This window comes from Scyliorhinus canicula, chromosome 1, assembly GCF_902713615.1.
Source record: "Scyliorhinus canicula chromosome 1, sScyCan1.1, whole genome shotgun sequence".
Classification (NCBI taxonomy): Eukaryota; Metazoa; Chordata; class Chondrichthyes; order Carcharhiniformes; family Scyliorhinidae; genus Scyliorhinus; species Scyliorhinus canicula.
In genome coordinates, this window is record NC_052146.1 from 66,384,803 (window position 1) to 66,409,285 (window position 24,483).

Consider the following 24,483-nt stretch of genomic DNA (forward strand, 5'->3'; position numbering starts at 1 on the left):
CAGAGAGACACACACACAGAGAGACACACACACAGAGAGACACACACACACACGAGAGACACACACACACACAGAGAGACACAGACACACACACACACACACAGAGACACACACACACACAGAGAGACACACACACAGACACACACACACACACACAGAGACACACACACACACACAGAGACACACACACACACACAGAGACACACACACACACACACACAGAGACACACACACACACACAGACACACACACACACAGAGACACACACACACACAGAACACACACACACACAGAAACACACACACACACACACAGAGACACACACACACACACAGAGACACACACACACAGAGACACACACACACAGAGACACACACACACACACAGAGACACACACACACACAGAGACACACACAGAGAGACACACACAGACAGACACACACAGAGAGACACACACAGAGAGACACACACAGAGAGACACAAACAGAGAGACACACACACAGAGAGACACACAGAGAGAGCACAACAGAGCACCAGAGAACAGGACACAGAGAGAGACACAGAGACACAAGATACACACAAACACACACACAGAGAGACACACACACACACAGGGACACACACACACACAGAGAACACACAAACACAGAGACACACACACACACCGAGAGACACACACACAGAGAGACACACACACAGAGAGACACACACACAGAGAGACGAGAGGAGAGAGAGAGAGAGAGAGAGAGAGAGAGAGAGAGTGTGTTGGGAAGGGGGTAGCAGATAGTTACATTTTCTGCCTGTTTAGTTATAATACTGTACACACTGTGTGCGCCGAGTCTGCACATTCTTCCCGTGTCTGTGTGGTTTTCCTCCGGGTGCTCCGGTTTCCTCCCACAAGTCCTGAAAGATGGTCTTGTTCAGTGAATTGAATATTCTGAATTTTCCCTCAAGTGTATTACCCAAACAGGCGCCGGAGTGTGGCAACTAGGATATTTTCACAGTAATTTCATTGCAGTGTTAATGTCAGCCTACTTGTGACAATAATAAAGATTATCATTATATTAGAAAAAGGTTACTTGTGTTATGATGCTACATATCTGGTGACTGTAGTTTATTGGGCTCAACCAAGGACCTTGCGTAATTTAAATAAAATCTAATTTCATCTGCGTTGTAATTTGGGGTCAAGTGTGACTGGAATTTACTGCGCACTTGCCCAGGGTCTCGTGACAAGGGTAAGCACATCTCTCTCTCGTACAGACTATTCCATCTTTCTTCTTTGTTTCTTGCAAATGCCTGATGATTTCACAATTGCATCACTAATTCCTTCAATAACACCATATTATTCGACAGAGAGGGACATAGGTATCCTTGTACATGAAGGTATAGCAAATAATTAAGAAGGCAAATGGAATGTTGGCCTTTATTAAAAGGGACGTGGAGTATAAAATGGGAAGTTTTGTTACAACTCTGGTATGGTCTTAGCAATGCATTAAAGTGCTGTGTGTAATTTTGTTCACTGTATTTAAGGAGGGATATACATGCACTGGAGGCCGTTCAAAGAAGCTTCATTTGGTGGATTCCTGGGATGAAGGAGGTGTCTTAAATTGAATAATTTGGGCTCATTGAAGTTAAGAAGAATTAGAGGTGATCCTATTGAAAAATATATGATAATGAGTGGGCTCAACAGGGTAGAATCCGAGAGGATATTTCCCCTTGTGGGGGTATCTATAACTAGGGAGCACAGTTTAAATATAAAGGTCTCCCACTTAGAGAAGAAATGCCTCCGCATTTCAGTCTTGAGAGTTGTTAATGTTTAGAATTCGCTCTCCCAGCGAGCAGTGGAGCTGGGTCACTGAATATATTTAATGCTGATATGGACAAATGGGCAGAAGGGCCTCTTCTGTATTGTATGATTTTATGACTTATTTTTGATTGACAAGGGAATAAAGGTTATGAGGGACAGGCAAGAAAGTGAAGTTAAGACCACCTCAGATCAGCCATGATCGTATTGACTGGCAGAGCAGGCTCGAGGGGCCGCATGACCTGCTCATGCTCCTATTCCTTCTGCTCTTACATTAACTGTCTGATCATATTATAATATTTGTCAAGGCTTTCTGAGTGATATATTCCAATATTTTCAAGATACAGTAGTCCCCCGTTATACCGCGCTCCGCAATACCGCGGTTCGTGATATACGGCGGAGGGGGCTAATGGACCCCAACTGTCAGCTTCCCTCTCCGGATCAAAGTGAGCCAGCCGCTGAAATTGACACTGCCGGCTGATTGGAGGGAGAGAGCAGCCGGCAAGTGTCAATTTCAACGGCCGGCTCACTTTGATCCGGAGAAGGAAGCTGCTCTCTCACTGAAACAATCAGCCGGCCGCTGAAATTGACACTGCCGGCTGCTCTCTCCCTCCAATCCAAGTTGTTAAAAATGCAGCAGTGCTTGTTTTAATTAGATCCACGATGGGGTTTTAAATTTATTTAAAAATCTATGCTAGCGCTTCCCATTGAGAGTCTACGGGGGTCTGACCTCTCCCCCCGCCCCCCGCAGACTCACAATGGGAAGCGCTAGCATAGATTTTTAATAAATTTAAAACCCCCATCGTGGATATCCGCGGCTTGGATGCAACGCGGGTGGCTGTCTTGGACCCCAACACCCACGTTATAAAGGGGGACTACTGTAGTCGGCCTTGGGGGGGGGAAAATAAAGCCTTGTGATTCTCCCCTTGGTAACCTGGAATTAAATGCATTGTTGCTTGGGCTAGGTAATCTGCTGTTCACAACATCACAAAGTGCTTCACATTGAACAAGGTACTTCTGAAGTGTGGCCGCTGTTGCAAGAAGCTGGACAGCCAATTTGCACGCAGCTCACTCCCACAAGCAGCAATGTGATAATGAGCAGGTACTCTTCTTTTAATCATAGATCATAGAATTTACAGTGCCGAAGGAGGCCATTCGGCCCATCGAGTCTGCACCGGCTCTTGGAAAGAGCACCCTACCCAAGGTCAACACCTCCCCCTATCCCAATAACCCCACCCAACACTAAGGGCAATTTTGGACACTAAGGGCAATTTATCATGGCCAATCCACCTAACCTGCACATCTTTGGACTGTGGGAGGAAACTGGAGCACCCGGAGGAAACCCACGCACACACGGGGAGGATGTGCAGACTCCGCACAGACAGTGACCCAAGCCGGAATCGAACCTGGGACCCTGGAGCTGTGAAGCCATTGTGCTATCCTCAATGCTACCGTGCTGCCCTACCGTGATGCTAATTGAGGGATACCACGTGGCCCAAGACCATTTGCCTGCTCTTCTTCAAAATAGCCTTCAAGAATTTTTTTCCCTCACTTTAGGAAGCAAATAGAACCAGGCTTTAATATCTAATGTGAAAGACTGCCCCTCCAAGTTCTGCACTCCTTCAGTACTGCACTGGAGTACAAGTCTAGATTTTGTGCTCAAGTCTCAGAAATGCAATTTTTAGCATTGGTGTCTCAGAAGCAAGAGTGCAACCAACCGAGCTACAGCTGCCATTTTTCTTCATTTGTTATCTACTGACCTTAAAAGATATTGGATCTACTCTCTTCATTGAATAATACAATCATACAATCCCTGCAGTGCAAAAAGAGGCTATTCAGCCCATCGAGTCTGCACCGACTCTCTGAAAGAACACCCTGTCTAGAATCAGACACCCACTCTATCCCCATAACCCAGTAACCCCACCTAACTTTTTTGTACGCCATGGGGCAATTTAACATGCCCAATCCACCTAACCTGCACATCAGTGGACTGTGGGAGGAAATAGGAGTACCGGGAGGAATCCCACGCAGACACAGACAGTCACTCAAGGCCAGGTCCTGTCACTGAGGCAGTAGTGCCAATCACTGTGCCACCATGCCAATACTGCAGTATATTTAGAAGAGTGTGCTAACAGCAACACGTCCTCCACAATAGTCCTCAATACCGGGGCCCCGCAAGGCTGCATACTTAGCCCCCTACTATACTCCCTGTTATTACACGACTGCGTGGCAAAATTTGGTTTCAACTCTATCTACAAGTTTGCTGGCGACACGACCATAGTGGGCCGGATCTCGAATAATGACAAGTCAGAATACAGGAGGGAGATTGAGAACCTAGTGGAGTGGTGCAGCAACAACAATCTATCCCTCAATGCCAGCATAACTAAAGAGCTGGCCATTGACTTCAGGAAGCAAAGTACTGTACACGCCCCTGTCAGCATCAACGGGGCCGAGGTGGAGATGGTTAGCAGTTTCAAATTCCTAAGGGTACACATCTCCAAAAATCTGTCCTGGTCCACACACATCGACGCTGCCACCAAGAAAGCCTATGCTTCCTGAGGAAACTAAGAAAATTCAGCATGTCCACATTAACTCTTACCAACTTTTACAGGTGCACCATAGAAAGCATCCTATCGGGCTGCATCACAGCCTGGTATGGCAACTACTCGGCCCAAGACCGCAAGAAACTTCAGAGTCATGAACACAGCCCAGTCCATCACATGAATCTGCCTCCCATCCATTGACTCCATCTACACCTCATGCTGCCTGGGGAAAGGGGGCAGCATAATCAAAGACCAACCCACCTGGCTTACTCACTCTTCCAACTTCTTCCATTGGGCATGAGGTTCACACACGAACAGATTCAAAAATAGTTTCTTCCTCGCTGTTACCAGACTCCTAAATGACCCTCTTATGGACTGACCTCAATAATACTACACGCTTGTATGCTTGTCACATTGCGTACCTTGTGTTGCTCTATTATGTATTTTCTTTTATTTCCTTTTCTTTTCATGTACTTAATTATCTGTGGAGTTGCTCGCAGAAAAATACTTTTCACTGTACCTTGGTACACGTGACAATAAACAAAATCCAAATTGTCTGGTCCATCTCGCAGCCAAAACTATTGGCCGTTAAATTGAACATATTACATCTTCCAATACAACTGAATTTTAAAGATAATAATGTTGATCTTTGGGTCATTTTTACAAAAGAATGCTATTGCCATAAGAGTTATGTTCTCGGTTTTATTACTTGTATTTGCTGTCAAAAAGCAAAACATTGTTCCTAAAAATTGCCCTCTTTTCAGAAATTTAAAGTGTACTGTAAGTCCCCTGTCCCTCCATTATTTGGCACTTTTTATCTCTAGGCTAAAGCCACTAAAGATGGTAATGTAATTCAGTGTCTTTATCTGCTGTGGACCCAAGAGCCAGTCACAATGGGCAACAGCACCCTCTATACAGCATTTCACTATCTACTACATTATTCTGCACCAATCCACCACTTACAATCAGATTACAGTACTCCCATTTACATGCATAGACCCAACAGGTTGCAGTATCCACATATAGATTAGTTTGAGCATTCCAGGGTCTTTATCATACCATTTTGTTTGTATTCAGTTTGGCCACTGATCCGAAATCTGCCAGTTTAATATGTCCTGTTCGATCAATTAGGATATTCTCAGGTTTGATATCTCTGAGAAGAGAAAAACAAACATCTATCATTCTTCAAATTATAATATTAGCAACACGATGCAATTAAGAATTATTGTGATTCGTGGACAATTTCAGGAAGTGCTACATAAAAGAGTTAGCATAGTTGATTGCTGGCATTGGATTTCAGTCAGCAGTTTGTGGATTCCATTATGTCCACTTGATCATATATCCAGTTACTGAGAGAGTGTTGCATTGTTAGTGATGTCCCTCTTCATAATCTCCATACATTCAACAATAAGGGTTCTGAGCAATAAGTCTTCTCAGCAGTTAATGAAAACCATACGCATCACGACATTACTGAACCATCACTTTGACTACTGGAATTTCAAGTGGTCTTGCATCATGAACCGATATAGACATCAGCAATTTTTAACAGACAGTTTAGCTGAGCTTGGCAGAGTGTAACAAGATACTCCTTCCTTCTAGCCGTACCCCTAGTATTATGTCCAATTAAACTCGTCTGAAGACAATTCTTTCAGGGAGCTGTATTCCAATTCATCCACAATAGCCAGGATTGCAGATTGTGCAATATTGACACCATCACAAAATTGGTCTCCTGGGTTAACTCCAGAGGACATTATTAATTTGCAATGCTGGGCAGCACGGTGGCGCAGTGGGTTAGCCCTGTAGCCTCAGGGCGCAGAGGTCCCAGGTTCGATCCCGGCTCTGGGTCACTGTCTGTGTGGAGTTTGCACATTCTCCCCGTGTTTGCGTGGGTTTCGCCCCCACAACCCAAAGATGTGCAGGGTAGGTGGATAGGCCACGCTAAATTGTCCCTTAATTGGAAAAAATAAATTGGGTACTCTGAATTTATTTTAAAAAATAATTTCCAATGCTGCTGGATTATTAATATAGCGAGTACAGGATTCCTGTTAAAAGAACCCCATCACTGCAGCACTCTCATTGGAGTTAGGCTGATTTCAGTAGTGGAGGACACAGAACAAAGTCCAATTATGACACCCTGGTATTAACCATATTGTCACACTAATTTATGGTACTTATAATAAAAATACAATTTTAATTATCCAATCTCAAAGTAATTTGATTATGTCCACAATATTATGGAAATTGTACATCAGTGACTTTGATTATAATTGTATAGTAATTTAGATGTGCAGCTAATTTTATTCCTTACTTTAAAAACAATTTAAATTAGGTTTTTTAAATGTTTTTACATAATTTACAATACACACATTTAACTAACATTTAACAATCCCTCCCTCAACCCAAAAACAATTCATCGATAACTACCTCCCCCTCCTTTAATTGCTGACTGAGGCTAATTCCTTAAAATGAGATATGAATAGACGCCATCTCTTGTGAAACCCCTCCTCATTCCCCGGAGGAAACTCATGCCGACAGGGGAGAATCAAGAAGATGATGTGAGGACAATTAATGGGACAAGGGAAGGAAGACTTGTGGGGTCAGTGAGTTGTTCAGAAAAGAGTATAAGTAATTGAGATCACAACCATTGATAGGTGGCAGCTCTGTGAGACAAGGAGTCGTTGGAAGTATAGAGTCAGGTACACCTTTTATTGTAAGGTGCATTCTTCACACCGGTGTCTCAAATTCAATTCTTTTTTAACTTTTAAAGAGAAAGATAAAAGATAAATAGGTTTCACTTTCTGCTGACCTCCAATAAATCTCAGGCTACATCCAAGAGTAATCCGCCCCAAAATGACCTCAGGAAGACACAGAAATAATGGTAGATATGTGTGATCAGATTGATAATAAAGTTTACATGTGACTAACTGCAATGTTAAAATAGTGTATGTAGTCCAAGTTAAGCTACAACGAATAACAATTTGTTAAACAGATGCATCGTAAACAAATCGTAGCAATGTGGAAATATATTTTAGCGAATCTAGCTCCACATCGTATTAGGAAACAACCATAAGACACAGGAGGAGATGTAGACCATTCGGCCTATCGAGTCGGCTCCACCATTCAAGGAGATCATGACTGATCTGAAATGATAGTCCTCAACTCCACTTTCTAGTCTTATCTCCAGAACCCTCGATTCCTTTTCTGATTAAAATTCTGTTTATCTCAGCCTTGAACATGCTTAACCACCTAGTTTCCACAGCCCCTTGCGGTAAATCATTCCACAGATTCATTGTTCTGTGAGAGGAGAAATTCCTCCTCATCACGGTCTTAAATGGACAACCCCTTACTCTGAGATAATGCCCTCCAGTCCTCCAAGGGGAAAACAACTCCTCAGCATCTACCATGTCTAGCCCTTTGAGATTCCTGTACTTCTCATTAAGGTCACCTCTTTTTCTTTTAAACCCAATGAGTACAGACCCAACTTACTCAACCTCTTATCAGAAAATCCCTCCATACATCTGAGATCGACCTCATGAATCTTCTCTGGACTGCCTCCAATGCCAGTATATCTTTCCTTAGATAAGGGGACTAAAACTATTCACAGTATTCCAGGTATGGTCTAACTAGTGCCTTGTTTAGTTTCAAGACTTCCCTATTTTTACTCCATTCCCTCTGAAATAAAGGTCAGCATTCCATTTGCTTTCTCTATTAATCGCTGAACTTGCAAAACTAACTTTTTGTGATTTATACACAAAGGCCCCCAAATCCCTGCACTGCAACTTTCTGCAGTCTTCTCTCTTTAAATAATAATCAGCTCTTTTACTCTTCCCACCAAAGTGCATAACTTCACACTTTCCTACACTATATTCCATCTGCCAATTTATTACCCACTCACTTAACCTGTCTATATTCCTCTGCAAACTCTGTCATCCTCACCACTTGCCTTCTGGCCTATCTTTGTGTCATCCTCAAACTTGGTAATATTATATTCACTTCCACGGTAGGACGGGCAGCACGGTAGCATGGTGGTTAGCATAAATGCTTCACAGCTCCAGGGTCCCAGGTTCGATTCCCGGCTGGGTCACTGTCTGTGCGGAGTCTGCACGTCCTCCCAGTGTGTGCGTGGGTTTCCTCCGGGTGCTCCGGTTTCCTCCCACAGTCCAAAGATGTGCGGGTTAGGTGGACTGGCCATGCTAAATTGCCCGTAGTGTCCTAAAAAGTAAGGTTAAGGGTTGTTGGGTTACGGGTATAGGGTGGATACGTGGGTTTGAGTAGGGTGATCATTGCTCGGCACAACATTGAGGGCCGAAGGGCCTGTTCTGTGCTGTACTGTTCTATGTTCCCTCATCCAAATCATCATATATAGCGTAAACAATTGTGGCCCCAGCACTGATCCCTGTGATGCTCCATTAGTTACAGGTTGCCATCCTGAAAATGCCCCTCTTATCCCAACTCTCAACTAAATAGGGTTATTATGGATAGAATGTTAAGAGAAAGGTTGTCCGTTGTTAAGAGCAAATAAAACATAGAGACATAGTACTAACTTATAAGAGTAGCCAGAATGACGGAAAACCAAAAACAACTAATAAAACATGTGCAGGGAAACCCAAAGATATTAACGTGTCCTTAATTGTTACAACTTGCAATATGGAAAGTACAACAATCTATATTCAGTAATGAAACACAGCCCCCACATCTTGCTGCTGTCCATTGTCACCTTTGAAGTGCATTGAGCTGTTCTCACTATATTAAATATGTTACGTCAAAAAGAAAATTGCTATCAACCGCCATCTGGTAGAAAGGATATATACTAGCATACCCACTGAAAAAAGCTTAGTATCCCTTGTCTTAAGAAGATCTTTTCCACTGCGCCTAACAGAAACTACTGATTTTAAATTCTGAATAAATACACAATATTAAAACAGCACGGTCACATTGCAAATGTAGAAATGGCAATGTGAATGTATGTTATTAGTCATTGTAAACCCTTGTAGGCAACAAAGGACTTATCTCTCAAGATTTGATGTGGAGATGCCGGCGTTGGACTGGGGTGGGCACAGTATGAAGTCTTAAACCAGGTTAAAGTCCAACAGGTTTGTTTGGAATCACTAGCTTTCAGGGCACAGCTCCTTCATCAGGTGAGTGTCCTGATGACTCAAGAACCTGCTCTCAAGATTTAACATGCCATGAGTACTGTTAACTCCTACTTCTGTCACAGTACAGTTAACTCCTACTTCACTCACAATGGAATGGGTACAATAACCAGTTGGTTTAAAGGGACCCATGAGTCAGACCTTGCCATTTAATTGAAGTACAAACTCTGTGTAGCAATGAAAAAGTAGTTGATTGTCATCTCTCGGCTAAATCAACAGCATTACTTAAGATTCATTAGGCCTTGGTAACTGCTTCACAGGAGGGGTAACCTATGTCATTGGTGAGAAAAAGAAAAGGACCATGGGGTAAATTTTCTGATCCCTCCGACCATGGGACCCACCACCATTTAAAGGACCACTGACCTTGGACAGGAATTTCCGATCTCGAAGCAGGCACAACCGGAAGATCATGCCCCATGTATGAAAGCTAATTACTAGATAGAAGTGCAAAGCAATTATTACTTCGCGTTGCTAGGAACTGATAAGCTTCGAAAAGACACTAAAGCAAGCTTGTGCTACTATTTGCTCGCTTTATTATTATTAATACTGATGGATTTGACTGGCAATTAAAATCAGAAATGTTTTCTCAGGTGTAATCTGCTCAGTTTGATTGATTTAAAACCTCAGTTTGATTGGTTAACTGATTTGCCAAAACAGGATATTCCATCACCTTGTATAGGGAAAGAACACCCCATGAAGGGAGGAGAGATTCAGTTTGGTCCATTGCATCTTCAGATCAGCCACCAACCTGCAGCTAGCACCATTTCTTTCCTACGGCCTGTAATTCCAGTATCCCATACAAATGCTCACCTATGAACGTAGCCGATCTGGTGAACACTATGAATGGCCAGAACCAACTCGGCCAAATAGAACTGAGCCATACTCTCATCAAACTGATCATCATACCGATTCAGAAGTGCCAGCAGGTCACCCCCTGGTTGGTATTCCATGACCTAAATGCAAAACAAAAAGACACATTAATAAATATTCTACAACGTTGTGTACAATTCTGTTCTGTGCAGCATGAAGTTTTGGAGTGTTGCAATAACCTTCCATGTTTTTAAGTTAGGAAAAGGAGAGGAAAAAAAAGGTTGTCTTTCCATCCAGGGACCACTGCCAGAAATTCATACGTAGTTGGGCATCAAGTGAGAAGAGTCATGGGGTCCAGCTGTGTAGACTTGGCTCAAAACCTGGTACCTGGTGAAGTATCACCAGGGTTGCTGACACGCAATGGAACCACCTGAGCAAATCAGCACTTTCATCGATATGCGGAGAAAATTGAAATAAACACATTCTCAAAGGAACACAAATTTGTCTGGTTTAGCCTAAACCAAATCATCAGGCCCCATTTTAATCAGACTCTGGATTCTAAAATCAGGAACTGAGCAATCCTCCACTAGACAAGGCAGTGAGAGTGTACACAACACTGTTAAAGAAAAAATTCCTCAAATTACAGATTAGATTTTTATATAGTTCAGTATTAATTTAGCACACCTAAATCCAAGTTTCACCTTCAAAACAGTCTTTAAAAAATTATACTCAGATTTTAGCACTGATCAGCACCCAATTATTCATATAACCACGTGTACCAAAACCTTCATTTTCCATCAGACCTTCTGAAGCCAATGGACCATGTCTACTTTCAAATAGTGTTAGCTGCAGCATTACAGCTGGACTTAAGGCTAGGTGAATGGGATGTTTCTTGACCATCAGGTGAAGCTTTCGAATGAAGCCAAAGTATCTTAAGTGCAATGAACCATATGCAAGCAAGTGGCATGGTGGCATAGTGGTTAGCATTGCTGCCCACAGTGCCAGGCACCTGGGTTTGATTCTGACCTCAGGTGTCTGCCTGTCTGGAGTTTGCACATTCTCCCAGTATCTGCGTGGTTTTTGTCCGGTTTCCTCCCACGGTCCAAAGATGTGCAGGCTAGGTGTATTGGCCATGCTAAATTGCCCCTTAGGTGTCCAAAGATTAGTTGGGGTGAGGACAGGGGGTTGGGCAGAGGTAGGGTGCTGTTTAAGAGAGTCGGTGCAGATTTGATGGGCTGAATGGCCTCCTTCTGCACTGCAGGGATTCTATGAACATTACCAAGGTGCTATGTTAGAAGCAGACACTGTCATACAACCCCGAGTAAGAGGGCCAAGCTGGAGAAGTGTGCAAAAATAGGCATTTAATTCCCCTTCAGGGGAATGACTTTATGCTGGACATGCCTCAAATTAGTTAATGAATCGCAAAAAGTTGGTTTACAGGTGCAACAGGTGATTAAGACGACGAATGGAGTGTTGTCCTTCATTGCTAGAGGGATGGAGTTTAAGACTAGGGAGGTTATGCTGCGGCTCTATAAGGTGTTAGTGAGGCCACACCTGGAGTATGGTGTTCAGTTTTGGTCTCCTTACCGGAGAAAGGACATACTGGCGCTGGAGGGTGTGCAGAGGAGATTCACTAGGTTAATCCCAGAGTTGAGGGGGATTGGATTACAAGGAGAGGTTGAGCAGACTGGGACTGTACTCGTTGGAATTTAGAAGGATGCCGCTCATTCCTCTTTCCAGGCACCTCACATTTCCATCCAAACAACTAACACTCACACTGACCCTCATCTTATTGCCCCCCCCCCCCCCCCCCCCCCCCCATGACCATACATCACAGCCAACATCCAAGAAATGTGGTCCTTCCCTCCTCTCCACACATGCCTATCTCCTGTACTTTTGCAAGGAGAGAGCACACCATCTCAGGAGAGTTAGAGACCTTAAGGGTGGGTGGCCCTCCACTGATAGGTAGCATGGTGGTTAGCACTATTGCTTCACAGCACCAGGTTCAATTCTGGCTTGGGTCACTGTCTGTGCGGAGTCTGCACGCTCTCCCTGTGCCTGCATGAGTTTCCTCCGGGTGCCCCGGTTTCCTCCCATAAATCCTGCAAGACGTGCTGTTAGGTCATTTGGACATTCTGAATTCTCCCTCTGTGTCCCCGAACAGACGCTGGAATGTGACGACTAGGGGCTTCTCACAGTAACTTCAATGCAGTAGTAATGTAAGCCTACTTGTGACAATAAAGATTATTATTATTAACAGCCACTGGCAATACATGTCTACCTCCTCCACTAGGAATGAAGTCTAGTTTCAGCAGGCTGCTGATGGCAGCAACAACCTGCTATGAAGACAGAGGTCTCCTCAGGCACTGGTGCTCAGATATCCCCAGAGACGATCCTTTGCCTGTAGATCTTGTGTTGGGGTTTTGCCTCCTCGGGACCAGATCAATGTGTCCATTCCCTCTACCCTGTGTAGTGGATTGTGATTGGTGCCAATGCTGGTCCTCTTTGTTCTTCATCAGACGTGCAAATTAGAGCTGCATGAGCTTCTCCAATGCAGTGGCAAAGTCTAACATCAGGGAAGTAGAAATAAAAGAGACTGAAATGCATGACAGATAAAGTGACTGAAAAGAAGAAGTTGGCAATCACGTGTCGAGCAGTGAAAACACTCTTGGAGAAGCCCTGTGAGCAGCAGTCTCACTTGGACACGGTTGCAGCTTTTCACTTTTACCTATCAAACATTTCCCAGCATGTCGATTTCACTTAAGAATCCCTGCTGCAGAATCTGCTGGTCAACCTTGCAGTTGCTGACAAATTGGAATCCATTGACTGGAATAGTTCCACGACCTGGAAAATGGCAGGATTGTTGTCAGAATCCAGACCCAATGTCACTTTTTGGGGAAATACTCCCCGTTGCACCCAAGTCCACTTGTCCTTGCCTATGAAAAATTCCCCCTTTAGTATGAATGCATTCTAGGTCAGTGTTAATTGGGAGTTTAATTGTACATAGTGGGCATTAACTCTGGATTTTCTTGTGCTCCTATAGACAGATGCAGACTGAAATTCTTGAGTTTGGAGGTGGATGTTTGCGATGTGTCTTTACGTGAATAAAAGCTGATAAATGTTGAAAGACCAGACTCCAGTTCGATCCTTGACCACTTGACTATCTAGAATCTAAAAGTCACTTTTAGAATGACTAACTACTTTATCCTTGTGTTGACGAGTATGAGCATCATGACATCATCTCCTTCACAATGCACAGGATGGTCTCAGCCAATGACAATCTTAAGCCAGTAGAAAATCTGCACATTTCTTAACCAGATAGATCCTACCTGTTTGAAATGACTCTTCTTCGGAATTCCTTCTCCTCGCTCACCAAAAAATATAAATATCTAGTTGCTCGAAAATCAAACAATTCCCACAACGCTATACAAAAATATACACACAGTGATTCAAAGATCACTAGTGACATCCCCTGGCAGAAAGCACATGTTACAGTTTTTATTAAAATGCTCACTGCTTAATAAAGCAGTAATGTTCATCGATATAGATTTTTTGACACAAATGTGACATACCAGTAAAGCACCTCTATTTACACTGATTCATATCCTTTTATTGCCCTATTCAGGTTACATATGGCACAATTTGAAATGAGCAGCAGTAACTTTTGCCAATTTGGAGTGGTTCAGAAACGTGACTTTTCAATGCACACCAACACTTGTGCCATGATTTATGAAATGACTACCAACTAAACGTATCCATTATGCTTAGATTATAAGATAATAATAAATAAGAATGGGTGTAGACCGGCTTCAAGATACATCATTTTCGATTGCTCCGCTATTCAATTAAGGCCATGACTGATCTTCTGCCTCAACTTCACTTTCTTGCCCGATCCCCATATCCTGGAATTCGCTTTTGTGCCCAAAAGGTGTTGAATATGATCATCAACTGAGCATTTTGATGCCCTCTGTTGTAGAGAATTCCAAAGATCCACAATCCTAAGCGAATAAATTTCTTCTGGTCTCAGTACTGACTCCCACCTCTGAACTCTGCAGGGAAAGCTGTTCCTTGGCATCTACCCTGACATGGCCTCGCAGAATGCTACACTTTACAATGAGATAATTCTTCCAAACTCAGAGACTATTTAATTCAGCCTTTTCTCATTGGATACTTCTCTCACCTCAGGAGTCAATTTAAGTAACCTTTGTTGCACCTAATCTATGGTAAGTATATCCTTTAAGTCAGGAGACCAAAACTGTGAACAGTGCTCTGTACAGAGCTAACACTAGCACTGCTCTGTCTTACACTGAACTCTCCTGGGCAGCTTTCGCCAGCAGATTCTGTTGAGATTCTGTCCAGTAGGTACACTGCCTATTTGAGTCTCTGGCCATCTCTTACTTGTAAGAAAACGATCCATCTTCACTGTCCTCTTGCCAGCAGCTGGAAATTGGAAGCAGCTCTGCTCTGTAATTTGGCACCAAAAGGACATACATGGAGGGCGCTTAACGTCAAGTGTATTTGCAGAGTTCATGACCTGCTACTGCTTCTGGCCGGACAACTTCACATAGCCTCATTCCTTTTCATTCAAAAGGCTGCAGCAGCCGCCATTCTCAATATTAAAGCCAGTAGTGGCCAATGGGCGCTTCTCCCACGATTGGTGCCTACACAGGATCGGTGCGACCAATCACTCAGTGTACCTCCTAAAACCTGCCTGCAATCCATCCTCGGGACACTACGCAATCTTTGAAAAACCCTGAGCTATTGCATCTGGTGGAAGCGTAACTGTGTGCACATTAGATGAGGGTAGAGTGCAACTTAGCTGTGATGTTCCCCTTAACCAAGCCTGCCAAACTTCACACTCGATTCAACCATGATTTAGGTATTTGGGTAAAATAATCACAAGCACCCATTCACACACAGTTAAGTGAGAAATGAATTTGGGTAAAGAGTGCTCTTGAAGTGGAAATAAATCAATGATCCTGGTGGTTTACCCTCCTCAATTGTCCCACGGACCATTTAGTAGATACAAGCAACCCTATATGCAGAAAGCTTGTGATAAGCAGGGTAGTCATCCCTTTTCCAGTGTTTGGTGGTGTTCCACCTACTCACCAGATAGATACAAGTCTTGTCCTGAAATACATACTGTAGCAGTGGCAGCCAGGGGCTGGTGCTGCGTGACAGGATACTGCATTCCTCATCAAAAAACACCACCTGTCGACCAAGAAAAAATAAATCGAAGAGTGGGATGGGTAAAGCTTGAAAACAGCCATAAAGCTGCAAACGCCAACTCTACACCACACAAATAGTATATATATTAAACTTACTGATGTTATTAAAACCACACACTAATACAATAAGATCAGTATTTTACTTTTGCCATATAATTTACCAATAACTTTCACAGAGCGCACAATTTATTTTGGTTTTTTTTTTAAAACATTGTTTAAGCTCCTATTCTTCCTTTAACCTTTTCATGTTACCAGCACAATCCTCTTGGGGCTGATATGAAAAGTTCTCTCATTTCAGGATCCTGTGCTCTTCAAATAGTCGTGTGTGCGTGTATTGTTCATTGAACAAGCAGCCTGGGGAACATTGCCTGAGCTCGTCAGGTCTTGTTTGGGTTATAGTATATCCTCCCACACCATGTACCATGACAGAATAGCTTACCCAGTGCTCTTGATTAATTGGGATCAGTGTAATATGGAGAAAGGGTCGGCCCTAGGTAGGGTGCTCTTTCCAAGAGTCGGTGCAGACTTGATGGACTGAATGGCCTCCTTCTGCACTGTAGAGATTCTATGATTCTGTAAGGCCCAATTCCAACCAGGAGGAATAGTCTTGACCATAGACCAATGAGCCAGTTTATTCGGTGACATTCTGTTTTACAACATAGCAACAATGAAGTGCAAATACATAGCAGAGCAGTTGCTCCACAAATGGAAAGCCTTGGGTATATACTCTCCACAAAGCCCTTAGTGATACTATCAACTGACAACTGTTTGTCTACTGCAATCACAAGGGGATATTCTTCATATTTATTACAGACAACTCATACATTGTGAAAGACAAGCACCTACCTTCAGAAAATGCTCATAAAAATATAAAATATTTGAAGGCATAGTTAAATATTTGATGGCTTTAGTTATCTCTGGTACAGTATGGAGTGCCTCAGCTCCAATTAAGATTCAGAAAAAAAAATCTTCATAATTATAGGGACTTACAATCAATACAGCCAACTAAATATTCAGAACCTTGTGCTTGAGAGTTAAGAGCAAAAGAATGCACTACACTGCCACTTGTCCTGAGAATGTGGTTTTAAAGTAGCCTCGGCAAGGGCCCAACATGAATTAAGTTTGAATTAAATTTAGGCAATGCAACTGCTACACAGAATTACCTGGGGGGTGGGGAAGAAGTGGGGAAAACAAATGGAACAATTTGAAGACCAAGGTTGCTGTTCCCTGAATCTGACCTGTGGTGCATCTGACAGAGATAGTAGGTACCCAAATTTAAAACATTCATTCCCCAGCAGACACATCTCACATGGATAAGATTAGAAAAATAGAATTCTTTGAGCAATGGCAGCAATAAAGTGAGCTTTGACAATCAACCTGTACATAAATAACAGCCCAGAACATGAATTAACCAACTCTCTCTATTGGAGTTGGATCATATATATTGATTGAAATACTTTACATGAAAACTAACTTCAAACCATGTATTAAGTTAAAATTTTCTTGAACAAAGGAGAAACTGGTTGACTTTTCCAATGATCAATCATAGATGGCTGCAACTAAATAATTAACAGCTGAGCCGAACCCCAATTCCTGCAGCAGCTGCCTCACATTAAGATCCCACCTAAATCTACAGAATAGGTAGTCAACTTACATTATCCTGTCCCACCAGCGATTGCTTATTCATCACTTTCATTGCATAAACATCGTTGGTGGCTTTCTCTCTAACAACCTGCACTTCCGCAAAAATACCACGGCCAATCACGCTTTTCACTTCAAAATCATCAGCGCAGGGTTGCAACCCCCGCATTTCAGTCAGGGTATCTTTGTCTGCAGACAGAAGAGAGACTTAAAATCAACTGGGAAAAAAAAACACCCATACCTAATATAACACAACATAGGTATTTAAAACGTTACCTGGGCTTAACATGGTTAAATTGGCTGTTATTATACTGTCTGCATGATTCACCGAACTGCAGCACTCCACGTGGAGCAAAGAAAGACTAAGAATTTTAGCACTGATTGGAGTTGTTCCGCTCGAAAACAGGGTATGTGAAAGAGGAAGGCCTCTCTTTCTCGCTCTCGAACACACTGTCTCTTGCTGTTGGATCACTTGCCTGTGTGGGTGAGTGAGAGAGAGAGAGAACACCCACTCACTTAGGTTCCAGCACATTCTATTTGATCTCTTACTGGTTCCATTGCGTCCTCTCCCTTTGCTTACATGTTACCGATACCCATACTTTCTGTCCCAAAATCAACCAATGTAAGTAATATTGAAGTATTTTTATTTACTGTTAATTTGTGGTCATTTCATATCTTTCTGCTCATCACATATTATCCCAAAGGATTTTTCATACAAAAAAGGTGCGAACAAAGCAGAACTACGATTAGATGAGATACAATCAGTACAGTCAGAATAGGCTGGGGCTCCTTTCCACAGAAAAGTATAGACGGAGAGGTGACGTGATGGAGGTTTTTAAGATTATGAGAGGGCTTCATCGGGTATACATGGGGAAAAATGTTCCACTTGTCGGGAGTGGGAGGCACCAAAACTAGAGACATAAATATGAGAGTCCAGCATGAGTATTCAGAAATAAACTTGTTTCCCCCACAAGAGTAATAATGTGGAACAGGGTTTCACAAGGCATTGTTTAACAGGGTAAAGTTCAATAAAGTCGCCATAGTCCCAGACGATCAGGCTGCTTTCCCCCTGACTGGTGGTGATTTAACTTGAGGATCACCACATGTCAGGCGAGGGGCAAGGTTGAGAATAACCTCAGCCGGTACGGGAATTAAACCTGCTCAGCTGGCCTTGATCTGGATCTAAACCAGGAAGAATCGTATGGATGGATTTAGGAAGCTAGATAAGTACATGAACAGAAAGGAACAGAATGAAATTCTGATTGGGTTAAATTAATAAACAATGGTGTAGATCAGATCCAGATAGCTGGAAGGACGATGATAGCCGTCGTCGCACTTCTGAAAAAACAATATGCTGGGGCCGGGCCCATTCCCATGGTTGACCCTTTTGGTGGAGGTGGGCCAATAGGGTAGCCAAGTTCAGGATGAACTTCCCATTGTTGTTGACCAAACCCAGGACGCAGCGAAGTTATGTTGGCCCATTTGGTAATGACGCCTGTCGATAGCCCTCACCTTGTCCTTGACGGGATGCAGGCCATGGCGGTCCACTCGGTAACTGAGGTACTGGCTTCGGTTGCTTTAAAAAACACATTTTCCATCTTCCTGGAATCGTTGAAAAACCTTGGCCAAGTTCCACAAATGCTCCTGGTTGGAGGAGCCTCTGATTAGGACATTGTCGAGGTAAACCTCGACTTGGGGTAAACCTCAGGATGTTTTCCAAAAGCTGCTAGAAAATGACACACACCAAGGAAACCACGAAAGGCAATTGGGTATATTCATACAGACCCGGGTGCATGTTGACCGTTAGGAAACACCGTGAATCAGGGTGCAGGACCCACTGGAGGTATGCGTGCCTCATGTCCAGCTTGGTGAATGTGCAACCGCTGCTGAACTTCGCATAAAAAGTCGTCAATGCGCGGAACCAGGTAACAGACCAAACAAGAGACCCGATTCACTGTCATTTTGTAATCGCCGCACAGGCGCACGGAGCAGTCGGGTTTCAGCACAGGGACGAGTGGGGCAGCCTAATCAGAGAACTGAAAAGGCACGTACGGTGCCCAGATGTGCCAAACAATCCAATTCAGCTTCTACCTTTGGCCGCAGGGCATACCAGACCGGTCGGGCCGAAAATAACACTGTTGTGCCAGCGGGACCACACTGATCCTGGCCATGGCCCCTGTATGGTGCCCAGGCCCTCCTGGAATATACCGGGGAAACTTTGCCAAGACTCCTTCCCCTCCATATGGCAAACCCACTGCCAATCCAACCGCAGGTGCTGCAACCAGTCATGGTCCAGCAAATTCAGTCTGCTGTTGGTGTACCATCACTGCTGTCCGTATGCGACGGGAACCAGTGTACCTTCAATCACCAATGGCTCTCCATGTAAGTCACCAACCGGGTACAATCCCTCAACACCAAAGTCAGGAGGCCTAAACGAATCCTGTCAAACGTGCAGCAGCTGATCACGGAGACCCCAGTTCCAGTGTCCAGCTCCATGTCGATGGAGTGTTCATTCACCTGCAAGATTATCTGGATGCGGGCAACCAGTGGGGTCTTCACACAGTACAACTGCTGGTAGGGGGGGGGGGGGGGGGGGGGGGGGGGGGGGGGGGGCTTTCTCCTCTCCACAGTAGGCCCGGTCATGTGGACGCCGTTGGCATGCAACTGGCAGTTGGAGGGATCAGGCTTTCAATGGCCCGGTCTCGGCGGTTGGTGGATGCTGGCCCATAATGGACAGCGGGGCATTCATTCTCCGGGAAAAGTGAGTGGTGGCTTCTCTACGGGGCCTGCCCCATCGTCGGGGGGGCCATCTCTACCGGCCTTGGAACAGCGATGCCTTGAGAGTTCATCGATGCCCTGCTCAGTGTTCTCGCGGGAGATGCCGATCTCGACCCCGCGTTGCCTGGTCCTGAAGGCCACAGACAAAACGGTCTCGCAAAGTCTCGTTCAACATGGCACCAAACTCACAGATTTCCACCAGGTTTCCTTAATCGGGCCAAGAAATTGCTATACGGTTCGCCCTGGACCTTGATGGTGCCATGTAAGCGAAAATGGTGAATGATGAGTGGGGGTTTTGGTTGGAAATTATTCCAACGAAAGTATTGCATTCGTCTGAAAAGTATCACATTCATTCGATAGACTGTTCCCAATCATCCGTACCTACTTGCAGCTTCCCAATGTGGGCATCTCTGCAAGTCGGTGAGAGGCCACTGGAGGTCTAAACGAGATTGTTCCGGTTTTGCAGCACTCGGTGCCAATGGCAGCTCTACTTTACCTTCGTCGCCAGCCAGGCCAAGAAAATAAGCATGAAACGACAAGTAGGATGCAAGCGATGCTTTCATTTACTATACACAAATCACCTCTCCCTGCAGAATCTCCTGTCCCACCCTGCACCCAGCTCGAGGTTTTTAATACTGAGGGCTTCCCTCATTATAGGGGAAGCCCACCCCGTTACCGGGGAAGTTCACATTCTGTGGCGGTCATGGGGAAACTAATGGCCCACACCCAGTGGCCTCCATGGGGGCTATAACAGAAACAATATGTGCAGCAAGCTATTCGATCAGTATTGAGCTGAATGCACCTTAACTAGGGCAGTTCCAAGAGGTCGAAGAATGTGGATATCGCTCCAATGTCCAGGCTTCCCACAATTTAAACATCGCCTGCCTTTTGCAGGCCATTGCCGCTTTAGGTGGGCGGTGCTGCAGTTCAGGCACATCATGACGTTGACGTCGTTACGCTCCGTGCGTCGTCGCACATGCGCAGTGCAGTCAGCCGATGTTCACACCTGCGCAGTTTGGTTTTCGGCCGCTTTGTTCTCCCGTTTGTGGTGCGAATGCGTAGGGCCCAGGGAAAAGCGTGCAAAATGGCCGCCTTCATCGATACTGAGGCGCCGCATCCGGGCGATGGCCTGTACACACACTGCCTCGTGGGAGGCAAATTTTTCGTATTCTGCCGATTTGAAACGGGAGTACCGATTTCTCGCATGCTCATGCATTTTACACATCTCAATTGCGACTGGCAGAGTCGTGTGCTTAATTTTGAGGAATTTCTCCCGCAAGGAATTGGAGTGCAACCCAAACACGATCTGATCCCTGATGATGGAATCAGCGGGTGCACCATAATTGCAGGACTTCGCTAATATACGGAGATGAGTTATAAAGGATTGGAAAGGTTCATCCTCACCCTGAGGGCGTTGCTGGAAGATATAGCGCTCAACGCTCTCGTTTGTTTCGACTTCAGTGACTGTCGAACATCTCCAAAACGGTCTTGAATTTTGTCTTGTCCTGGCCGTCGGTAAAATTAAGCGAGTTGAAAATCTGGATGGCTTGGTCCCCCGCAGTTGATAGGAGCAACGCAATTTTTCTGGCATCGGACACATACTCGAGGCCTCAATGTAGAGAAGGAACCACTGCTTGAAGACCCGCCAGTTGGCGCCGAGATTGCCGGAGATCCATAGCTGTGATGGGGCCGGGATTTTCTCCATGCCACTGGAAGGCACTTGCTGGTCGTCACTGAATCACTCGAAATGAAATGAAATGAAAACTGCTTATTGTCACAAGTAGGCTTCAAATGAAGTTACTGTGAAAAGCCCCTAGTCGCCACATTCCAGCACCTGTTCGGGCAGGCTGGTACGGGAATTGAACCGTGCTGCTGGCCTGCCTTGGTCTGCTTTCAAAGCCAGCGATTTAGCAGTGTGCTAAACCAGCCCCTAATAAGCCCCGAGGTAAACCACTTAGAGATAGTAGACTACTGGTACCATGTCATGTTAATCAACCTGGGGTAACACAGACTGCAACTGGATGCAGTTGTACTTGAAAGTAGACTCCAAACTTTGATGTTAGTTCAATATGCTTTATTGAATTTGTTAAGCAGTGCACACAGTTCGCTGTGGGTTTGACACTCTACTAATCTAAGTGTGCTTACTATAACTAACTAGACCAGACTAGCTCTGAGCCACGTGTAGAAGATGCTAACTGATATATACACCCTGACTGTCGCTACAGTTGTCACCAGTGGAAAGAGGCAGAATGCTGATGCCTCGTGCGTTTTATAGTGAGAAACCCCCCTCTAGTGATCTGCCTGGTGATTGGTCCCGTGTGTTGATTGGCTGTACTGGGTGTCTGTCACTGCCCGTCTGTATCTCATTATGCGCACGAGTGCATATCATGACAGGTAATTAAGAGTACAGGTTTCCCTTAAATTAATAATGTCTGATTTATGTTAAAAAATTTTGTAACTTATCTCCTGTTTGTTGTATTATACGAAACAACGCTATATGAAACAAACTTGGCTTACATTACAACACATCAACATCGGAAAATGGAGCGAACAGTTTGAGAGACAGTAATACTCAAATGCATTAACTATATACACAATAGTTCAAACTTTAGGCCTGATCCACAGTTCAAAATGAAACATCAATTCCCCAAACCAATTGCATCCATATTTTGTAGTACTCACACTTATTCACAAAGTTGGCCACATGTTTAATCTTCAGCAGCTCAGGACGATTACATTCATCAAAGAGGACAAAGATTGCATCAATGAGTCCCTCTCTGGTCAGTCGGCAGGAAGACTGCAGCTGTGCTCGGCCAAGAAATGGAGTCTTTCCCTGTTGGCGAAGTGCAATTCAAATAGGTAGAACCTCAATAAACTGCCCAGACCATCAAAGGCACATGGATTAAACAACAACAAGTAGCAAAGTCTTCAGTGAGACGTGAAAGGCAGAGAGGCGAGAGAATTCCAGAGTTTAGGCCTGAGGCAACTGAAGACACGGCCACCACTGATGAAGCACAAAAATCAGGGATGCACAAGACGTCAGAATTTAAAGGACACAGAGATTTGAGAGGGCTGTACGGTTACAGAAATAAAAAGGGATATCTGTCACTAAATAATTTCTCATTTATCTCGTCTCACTGCTTGCAAATACAAGTGTGGTCATGGGTACCAGCCTGAGCCCCAGTAATATCCATTTTTTTGTGGGTTATGTGGAACACCGTGGAGCAAAGAAACTGCACCGACCTCCTCAGAAGACAAACACGGGACACAACCGACAGAGTGCCTTTTGTCGTTGAGTACTTCCCCGGACTGAGAAACTATCACATCTTCTTCGCAGCCTTCAACACGTCATCGATGAAGACGAACATCTTGCCAAAGTCATCCCCACACCCTCACTACTTGCCTTCAAACAACCACGCAACCTCAAACAAACTATTGTTTGTAGCAAACTACCCAGCCTTCAGAACAGCAACCACGACACCACACTATCCTGCCATGGCAATCTCTGCAAGACGTGCCAGATCATCGACATGGGTGCTACATGACACGCGAGAACACCACCCACCAGGTACACGGTACATACTCGTGGACTCGGCCAACATTGTCTACCTCACACACTGCAGGAAAGGATGTCCTGAAGCGTGGTACATTGGCGAGACCATGCAGACGCTGCGACAACGAATGAATGGGCATCGCGCAACAATCACCAGGCAGGAATGTTCCCTTCCAGTCGGGTAACACTTCAGCTGTCAAGGGCATTCAGCCTCTGATCTCCAGGTAAGCGTTCTCCAAGGCGGCCTTCAGGACACGCGACAATGCAGAATCGCTGAACAGAAACTTATAGCCAAGATCCGCACACACGAGTACAGCCTCAACCGGGACCTTGGATTCATGTAGCATTACATTCATCCCCCACCATCTGGCCTGGGCTTGAGAAATCCTACCAACTGTCCTGGCTTGAGACAATTCACACCTCTTTAACCTGGGGTTACCCCTATCTCTGGATCTATCAAGACTTAATTGCCTGCTAATGCTCGCATTCAAAGCATCGTTTTGCATCTTTGACTTTGTCTATATATACACGTTTCTGGAACCTACCTCTTCATTCACCCGAGGAAGGAGCAGTGCTCCGAAAGCTAGTGATTTGAAACAAACCTGTTGGACTTTAACCTGGTGTTGTAAGACTTCTTACTGTGCTCACTCCCGTCCAACGCCGGCATCTCCACATCATGGCTTACATTTCTAGTGATAGACTGACCACCAATATTCATTACTAATCCACTGATTCCCACAGCTACCTTGACTACAGCTCCTCACACCCCACTGCCTGCAAGGATTCCACCCATTTTCCCAGTTTCTCTGCATTTGTTCTGATGATGCCACCTACAAAAAAATGGCGCTTCTGACAAGTCTGCCTTTTTCCTTAACCAAGGTCCTCTAGTTGAGATGAATGGAGTTGACAAGGCATTTAACTGGGTTTCACCTATTTCCCACACCTCTGACCTTGCCTCTTTCCCTTCCTCCCT

At 44.5% G+C, this 24,483-nt stretch overlaps 1 protein-coding gene across 4 annotated transcripts in view; it reads right to left on the reverse strand.

The window, feature by feature from the left end:
• Positions 1 to 24,483, reverse strand: part of cita (citron rho-interacting serine/threonine kinase a) — a 278,500-nt gene that overhangs the window by 239,857 nt on the left and 14,160 nt on the right. For all 4 annotated transcript variants that reach the window (XM_038792114.1, XM_038792104.1, XM_038792084.1 and 1 more), the window contains exons 4-8: positions 22,640 to 22,790; positions 17,193 to 17,368; positions 15,420 to 15,521; positions 10,311 to 10,453; positions 5,407 to 5,500 (exon numbers count right to left, since the gene is read on the reverse strand). In XM_038792114.1, the coding sequence (XP_038648042.1) occupies positions 5,407 to 5,500; positions 10,311 to 10,453; positions 15,420 to 15,521; positions 17,193 to 17,368; positions 22,640 to 22,790 (666 nt within the window). The remainder of the gene's footprint in view (positions 1 to 5,406; positions 5,501 to 10,310; positions 10,454 to 15,419; positions 15,522 to 17,192; positions 17,369 to 22,639; positions 22,791 to 24,483) is intronic.